General features: G+C 40.2%; 1 protein-coding gene across 1 annotated transcript; it reads right to left on the bottom strand.

Moving 5' to 3' along the window:
* Positions 1-443: 443 nt before the first annotated feature.
* LOC104432844 (LOB domain-containing protein 1) lies at positions 444-2,693 on the bottom strand. Its single transcript, XM_010045399.3, has 2 exons — positions 2,294-2,693; positions 444-1,290 (listed from the first exon to the last, which is right to left on the bottom strand). The coding sequence occupies exons 1-2, from the start codon at positions 2,591-2,593 to the stop codon at positions 919-921; spliced, it is 672 nt and encodes a 223-aa protein (XP_010043701.2). The 5' UTR covers positions 2,594-2,693; the 3' UTR covers positions 444-918.
* Positions 2,694-9,025: the final 6,332 nt, after the last annotated feature.

Below are 9,025 nucleotides of genomic sequence, written 5' to 3'. Positions count from 1 at the left end.
AACTATATAAATATAGTTCATTATTTTTCACCAATATCTAGGTTTTGGGGATAGATTACGCGTTTGGGGGAATCGCACCGTTCGTTGTCTAGGGCACTATTCATGAGCAATTATGCTTAGTTTTACTTAATTTAGCGATATATTATGTACCGTAGAAGATATGTTTGTATCTACAAGAGTATGACTAGAAATAAAAGTGTTAATAGAATTTGGAAGACCAAAATAACATATAAATTTGTTTCATACATTTTATGTCCTTGTGTGTCTTCTCTCAATTCCGCCGAAGTGCTTTATTGCAAAAGTGTTAATGGCTAGAGCATATGGAATTACACCCGAGAGAGAGAGAGAGAGAGAGAGAGAGAGAGAGAGAGAGAGGGAGAATGAAGGATTTCACTTTGGATCTTGATAGCAAAATATGTTGACTATACTGGCTAGTAATGATATGGTCAAAAGATGATTAGACAAGGGAATTTGCCATGATAATACATCAAATTTAACTTTAAGTAATCATCATAGTGGTAGGTCACCCGAAAGTGGCTCCAGATTCAATAATTAGAATTTCCCCTCTCCCATATTACATCGACACATCTAAATCAGAAGGAAAGGGACCCTATCTGCTTTGTCAAGCTTTTTTAACAAAGTGACCATACGATCCTAACTAACTTCCTCCTCTCCCCCTCAATTCCTCTGTTCATACCTTTACCTATAGACTAATGTCTAGTACACTTAGTACAGCCCTATACCTAACTAGGAATAGCTCCAAATTAGCTTTATTTGGCCTCTCCTTCTCTTTCTGAGCTATATTTTAGCCCCATGAGTTAGGAGAGTTTCATAGAAAAACATCCTCAAAGTTCTAGGAGCTAAAAGGACTAGCCACGTCGCATAACTATTGCAAAACCCTGAAAGGGGTCGATCTAATCATGTCCAAAGCGGCTCCCACATGGACCCCATGACGTTGGTCTCGTCCAGGAACGGGCTTATGTTGTTGTTACTGTTGTTCTGGTAGATGGTTGGACTGGTGTCGATTAGATTGTCGACGAATTGTTGCGCTGGCGGCTGAGAAGCCGACTGAGCCATTTCCATGCACAGCAAGGCCACCAGGTTGGTTTGCTGGTGTTGCATGGTGAGGATCTCGGCTTGGGCCTTGGCCAGCTGAGCCTGGAGCTCGCTCACTTGCTTCTGGAGTTGGCAGATCGCGCCTGCGCAGCCATAGACAGGGTCCCTGATCCTCGCCCCAGCCTCATACACCATGCTACTCACCGCATCGGCTCGCTGTGATTCTGGAAGGTCCTAATAAAAGATCAAGATTGATCAGTCTTAGCATGAATAATACACAAGAAATAGTTTTACGACATAATACCATTGGTGATTCTTATACTTGAGATAAAGTATGTAAAATATCCTTATAAATCGATATTTGATATTCGTACAATGTCATGTAAGATTCTCTAACACGGTCAATATAGCGAAATTAGACAGCCAAATTCACAAAAGTCATTGCATGGCCTTTATCTCCTTTGTTTACATGCATAAATAAAGTTGCTGTATGACTCGGTACATTTTCCAATGTCTACTAAAACGTGGTTGAATTCGGAGGTCCCCCCCAGGTTGGATGGCATACGGATCTTCCCAAATCACGCATCCTAACTACCATCTCACGCCGCGCAGGTGAGGTTAAGTTTTCGGACGACAAATTTCCATCTTTGGTAGCCACCGGAACCTTGCCCACTTTCTTGGACGTTTTCCCCGTAAAAGAAAAGAGTGGAAATAGCGCACCATCATGGCCTTGTCGGGAGGTTGACCAACCGGTATGATAACCCGAGGGGCAGTGCAGAAATTTCGCACTGATATATGCTAGAAATGGCTCGAATGCCGTTCTCATGTTGGACACTTGAGAAAAAACAATATTTTGAAGGAGGCACTGCGAATGACGCAAGTCCCCACCCACATGCGCATCGACTTCTCAAGTTCTTTTGCTTTCCCATTGCCTCATGGAAGCTAAATCTACCTATCTAAGTCGCCTGTCGTTATTTATATTAAGATTATTCCGCACACAGAGATCGATTAGGTGTTTATCGCGATAAAAAAACGATTTGATTATATCCAAACAAAGGGAGTCTTGGTCAATAATGTGACGAAAGCGTGAATATCTTAACCTATTGATGTCTAAGATCCTCATCATCATGCGATCTCCGACCTCAGATCCCATTTCTTCGTTTGGCATACACAACCAATAAAGCAAAAGAAAAATGTCGTTACTTCCACAAGATCGAGAAAGATATTGGTACCGTACCTGCAAGAGCTTGATGATGTTGCTTGCGCCGAAGACGCGATGGGCAATAGTGAACTTGGCGGGCTCGGTGGGAGGAAAATAGGGCGCCAGCACGCACTTCTCGACGGCACACCTTCGCCTCAGAATCTTGCAGGCCGCGCAAGGGCTTATGATGACCGGCGTCGGCGGAGGAAGAGGGGGAGGAGGAGAAGACGACGAAGTAGGCGAGACAGACTGCGGAGAAGAGGTGGTTGTGGAGCTCGTGTGGGCGTTTCCGCTCGTGACACTCGCGTCCGAAACCTCCATATCTTGCACAGCCATCGGTTGGCTCCAAACACAAACAGACACAACAACGTTGTAAAAGCTCACAGAGAGAGAGAGAGAGAGAGGGAGGGAGGGAGGGAGGGAGGGAGGGAGATCGCTAGTGGGGTTGGTTTAGTTCTTGAGTAGATGAGAGAGCGTGTGCATATATAGGGGAGCGAAGATGGCCTTGGCCACTTAACGAGACGACGTCACGTTCAAGTCATTTTTCCAGCTGAGCAATAGGAATAGGAATAGGAAGAGATCAATTTCTTTATTTAACTCTCTTTTTTCGGTCAGGAAAAGTATATAGCTATTAGGATCCAACCACGTGGCTGCTGCAATGGCCTTGGCCACTTAACGAGACGACGTCACGTTCAAGTCATTTTTCCAGCTGAGCAATAGGAATAGGAATAGGAAGAGATCAATTTCTTTATTTAACTCTCTTTTTTCGGTCAGGAAAAGTATATAGCTATTAGGATCCAACCACGTGGCTGCTGCAATTATATCCCAATCCCGTTTCGCTTGAAAGTCCTTATTATGGGTTTATTTTATGTAATAAATTTAAATACACATAAAAAAAATCAATGTTATTTTAGATAAATTGATCAATTTTTGATGGCACAAATATCTAATGGACGGTGACGAATGGGAGCGGCCATATGAAAATTTTCGTTTTATTTTATGTTTTTCTAAGGTATACTTGAAGAGTTTAGACATTTGGTTAGAATATGTAGATCGCTAGGTCTGAACAAGCCAAGGGATTTCTGGAAAATTATTTACTTTCTGGAAAAGAGGCAAAGAGTTGCAAAAAGTCATAAGGAAAATGTGTTGGTAAAATAGAGAATGAAACGAGTGCGGACTTTTCCCTTTTCTTTCCTTTTTTTTTTTTCTCTCCTTCAATTAAATTTGCCCTGTCGCAAGTCTCAAGAAAACAAACCTAGGAAAGAGAAAGACCGAGGCTTCAGGTCTAACCACGCATGATTTTTTTTTGCGCCGAAAGAAATTATTTAATAAACTTAAAATGTAAACCAAATATATACGAATCATCAAATTTAACAATACTTATGTGAAACCTATACGAGAGATACAAGTTCATTTTAGTAAATAATTACTTAACGTATAGGTAGGAGATTTACTTGACTCTTAATTATTTATCTCAGCGATTTTTCGTGATTTTACTTGTTAATTATATCAAAGATGCTACGGCTTAACTTTTTATCCCAAATAATTGACAACACTGCAATTGATATGTAAACAAGCGGAATCCATGCACAAGACGATCGTTCACATTCTATATATGTGGGCTTAAATGTATTGTCTAATTATGATGTCATTATATCTCATATCTCATTATGTTTAGTCACATGTACTATTGAATCTAAGTTTTTCTTTGCTGGACGACGACTGTTGCTTGGGCCAGCTCCATTTACTTTTCTTCCGCACGTCATGTTTTTCGTACTTCTTCCATTTTCCAACATCGTAATCGGTCCTTGTGCAATCGCCAATCGATAAACCGCCCATTGCGACCAGTCCGATCGAGAACTTTCTTACAGGAAATGAAAGTCTTGGAGAATGATGACCCAAAAAACCCTCTCCTAAGCTTATCAACACTCCCCCAATTTTCTTGGATTACAACTGACAAGTGCGACAAAAGATCTCGAGGAAAATGAGGGAACCCCTAATAGGAAAAAGGAGGAAGGAGAGAAAGTGAATGTCTTCGGTGTTGACAAAATTGGCATCATGGAGGACTTAATACTGGAAGAGAGTTTCGAGTAGCAGTCTCGTCCGATGCATTCTTGGAGATCGATTACCTATCTTCCATTCATTCAAGTCATCCTTTGTTGCGACCAGTCCTAGTCATGGGTATTCATATGTACTAAGTCATGTCGACTTGTCGACCTAAATTCAGACTCGCGTCCCCGAAGACTATCAATATCGGACGGTTCGTGGTTGAATTGAAATGCAATCCAACGCACAAAAATGTTTGAAGCTTAGATACTCCAATCTTGGTGAAGTGTGATCATCTCCTATGGGCAATTAAACCAACTTTTCCAGCTCAATCGAAGCTAAGCACGTGTTGTGATGGGCAATAACGTGACCCTTTTCAATCAGAAGAAGATAGGGCTATTGAGCACAGGCCAAGAACTACCTTGACGTCAATAAACTCCACTCTCTGGTCTTGGGGCGGTTGCCTCCAGCGAAGAGATTTGTGAAGATTGTGAAAGTAATAGAAATATAAATCTCTCGTATCATTTGAGAGGTGTGCCAAATCACCTTTCAAAATAATGAATCGATATTTACCATTAAAAAATTAACATTATTCATCTTAACCGTTAGATGAAGATATTATTTAATATTTAAATATTCTATCACCCTAGGCTTAATCTGTGGTTAGGTCTTATTATCCAGTCCTACACATGAATATATTTCATCGAAGAGGCAAATAAAGACCTAGAAAGATTTAAACATACTCAAAAGTCCAATTCAAAAATGGAGAGGGACGACATGAATATAAAAAGCATATAATTCTTTTTGTCAAGCGATGTGCAATAATATTTCAATGGTTTGCACATGAGGTGGATGCTAAAGCATCGCCTCATATCACTTGATAACGGGTCTTATATGCTCTTAATTTTCACATGATCTTCTTTCACCTATCAGCCTAAATTTTTGGATTTGACATTTTAACCTTAACTTTTCACATATAGTCAATCACTGTGTCAACACTAGGGAAGATAGCAGTAGTGTGAATGATTTCCTTTTTCTTCTTCCAAATGGGAGTACACACAACTACATTTTTGAATTGGACATTTTAACGCGATCTCCCTTCACCCATCAACTTAAATTTTGAATTGGACATTTTAACCTTAACTTTTCACATATAGTCAATTACTATGTCAACACTAGGGAAGATAGCAGTAGTGTGAATGGTTTCATTTTTCTTCTTCCAAATGGGAGTACACATAACTACATTTTTGAATTGGACGTTTTAACGTAATCTCCTTTCACCTATCAACTTAAATTTTTGAATTGGACATTTTAACCTTAACTTTTCACTTATAGTCAATCACTATGTCAACACTAGGGAAGATAACAGCAATGTGAATGGTTTCCTTTTTCTTCTTCCAAATGGGAGTACACACAGCCACATCGCCAGCCAATCCTAATGAAAATCACAGCAAAAGGACTCCTGCTGCATCGTCCCAACCATTCACATGCACAGTTTCATGCATAACCACATGGAAGAAGCAAATCTGCACCATAATTCTTCAGGCACGACACACTCAAAGGCTAGGCACGTTAAGATGATTCCCCCACGATCCCGGGCAAGGAGGGAGTCATCCATCGCACGATGAGAACGAGTATCATAAATGCTTGCTTGCTCGTACGAGACACTCGATTGTCTTTACGCTAACAACCACCTGTGTCCATCATGTCCCAACCACTCCAGAAAAACGAAAATGCTAAATTGGACACATTTCGTTTGACTTCGTAGCCAGCAGCAGTTCCAATCAAAAACTAAACCTCCACCCGATTCACCCTTGGACACTGATCTAATCATGGGTGAGAGGTTGGGATATTCGACATTCAGATGGCCTCGATGTCTTGTCAGGAACTTAACGAGCGACCCGAACGCGCTTATTGATTCCTTCACTGTGATCTTTCAGTCCATTAATAAAATAAGATTAGTTATCTTCTTTAGCTACTTGAAGAGTAAGCACTAAAAAGAGAGAAAAGAGAGAGAGAGAGAGAGAGAGAGAGAGAGATTATGAGGGTTTAAGGGCGAAGGTGGGGTTAAGGTTGGTTGAGAGCTGGTAACTCGTTGCGCACATGTAGCCAAAGGAACCTCTTTTGCAATAGCATCCACAGAAAAAAATATATATATTAAAAAAAAATGATGTGTGGATGAAATAATTTGCGGTTAAACGTCAGTTAAGATAAATGTTCCAAAATCTCCTATTGTCCAAAACAAGTAGATTCACACTTAAAAGCAATTACCCGATCTCTTTAGTAATATTCCGCCACCATAATATAATGTCAGAAAGTTATGATGAGTTTATATTAAATGCAATACAAGAAAAAATTTAAGAGGACTAGTTAAATCACAAGATCCTATAAAAACCGTCTAATTGCTAAATTTTGTTACTAACACATGTTCTATAATGGGCAATCACAAGGATAATATGTATTTATTTCACTGCATATGAATTAAGAATGATTGCGATTAGTTCAAATTTGAAACATTATTACTCAAGTGTAACACATTATGTGTTCTATACGTATATAATTTCAGTCACTTTGAACGAACGCTTAATTTTCTTTTAACTTGATAAACGCGTGATTGGTGGAAATTTTAACTTGCTTGCTTTCAAACAAAATTACGGGTACAAAAGTAATAAAAATCTTGATTGAATATATTATATCATGTGAACACAAAATGTGATCTACGGTGATAGCACGAGAGATTTTTTTTCCGGTCGAATAGCGACAAACCTTTTCCTATTCCACCTTCCGACAAAAATGCAGTGGTGAAAAACATACCGAGTCCATCCAAATGCAAAAGGTCCAATTTCATCTTTTTTTTTCCACTGCATTGAAACTTCCAATCCGAAGTGAACAATTTCCCCATTCCCACCTCTTAGAAAAATTCGCCCGAACTCCAACTTTGCGGTGGAAGTAGTTAAACTTGTACTCTTTCTCCGACTAACATAATCTCTCTCTCTCTCTCTTCCTCGTATGGCATTTTGCGCGTGGACCCTCTCTTTTGAAAGAATCCACAATGGTGAGCCAATGACACTATTACTCGATCGTTTACTCGTTATGCTCGTGAAATCCGATCATCCAAAGACTCGGTTCATGTTCTCTGTATGGGGGAACCGATTCGCAATGTAAACACGGGAATCGCTTGGCTTCTCTTCCTGCCCATACATGCCATACATGGAAAAGACATGTTTCTCACGTAAAGGGCATTGCCATTGCCGAAGTTCATTGTATCATTCCATCCATTCGGTGAGTTTTATTCAAGGTTAGAGATACATTGGACGAGTTACTAAGCATACCAGATTGATGTTGTCTTAAGAAATGTTGTTGCAATTGGAATAACGTAGTGAATCAGCTAATGCTCATTTTTCAATCGTAATCATAGGTTTAGATAGAGCGGGCAAGATGCACGACATGAAAGAAAAAGAGGAAGTCTATGGAAAAGGCAATAAGAATCAATAAGCAATCGTACAATAAGATAAGACTTGCTATGCTAGAATAAAAAATTCGAGCAACGAAAATGAAGGCCGGTAGATCGGGCATAACGTGATGGTAACCCTAACTTTTCCCTTTATAAAATAATGGAAAGGAAGAAAAATGGAGGAAGAATTTTCCACCATGTACTTGCTGTGAAGACCATGTGAGTAGACATTCATAGTGCGATGTCTTGGAATTTTCAGTTTGTTCCTTAATTAAAGCAAAGTCTGCCGGAATGTAATGCCACATCAATCTTGTGGAATTAAATCCGAACCGGCCAGTTGAACAACGTATGACCAATGTTTTCTGCAGATAAGCATAAACCTGAATAGACCTAAGAATTATAAAATCATCTAATGAACAGCTTCCTTCCATGAATGGCCTCAAGTTGTCATCACCTCCTTCTAGATCTCTCTCTCTCTCTCTCTCTCTCTCTCTCTCACGATAGCTTCAGTTTACCAGATTCCCACTATTTCATTTTCGTCTCTAAAACCCCACACGGTTTTAGCCAAAGGCATCTCATCTTTCTCTCTCTCTCTCTTATAGTTTCCCACTAAAGACCTCTTGCAACAGTAGCAGCGAGGACTACAGCTAAGGATGAACGATTGGAAATCGAACGACTTGAAAAAAAAAAAGCCGCCCGGAATTTTCTTTGCCGATGACTAGGATGAGGATTAGCGTACACGGTGTCATGAGTGCCCGAGAGAATACAAAACCCCCACGTGGTCAAGCCCCTCCCCTCCGTGTTACCATCAAAGCTCCAGAAGGAGCAGCATGTCATCGCGTTCAATGGCATGCCTCCTTACTGGAAATTGAATACTGCCCATTTTCCATGATGGCGCAGAAATTCTCGTTACCGACGTTTGTCTACTTCTGTAGGAGGGTTAGCGTGGCAAGGGGTCCAACGCCGAATGATTGTCATGTGCATCAAAATTCAGCACAAGTTTGGTGCGGGTTTGAATGAGTTTTAACCCATCGGGCCACTGGGCAAACAATGTTTGAAGTTGTCAAATGATAGTGGATTGCAACCGTTGTCGTTGCTGTAACTTATAGATATAATGAACCAACCGCTTCATATGGGTCGAACCCGTAATAAGAGCATTCGAACAGTCAATTCTGAAAAGCTTGTCTCTACTTATTGATTGAGTCACAAGTTCTTTTCTTTATCCAATGTAAGATCGAAAGTTACGCCCGAGATCCTAGAAACGAATG

The sequence above is a fragment of the Eucalyptus grandis genome, chromosome 2 (assembly GCF_016545825.1).
Source record: "Eucalyptus grandis isolate ANBG69807.140 chromosome 2, ASM1654582v1, whole genome shotgun sequence".
Classification (NCBI taxonomy): Eukaryota; Viridiplantae; Streptophyta; class Magnoliopsida; order Myrtales; family Myrtaceae; genus Eucalyptus; species Eucalyptus grandis.
The sequence above is the reverse complement of the archived record's forward strand: the minus strand, read 5'-3'. Positions and strand labels throughout refer to the sequence as shown.

Coding starts and splice junctions, on each gene's coding strand:
- LOC104432844 (XM_010045399.3), bottom strand. CDS start 2,593: ATGGCTGTGCAAGATATGGAGGTTTCGGACGCGAGTGTCACGAGCGGA. Junction 1,291..2,293: donor ACATCATCAAGCTCTTGCAG/GTACGGTACCAA, acceptor ATCTTTTATTAG/GACCTTCCAGAATCACAGCG.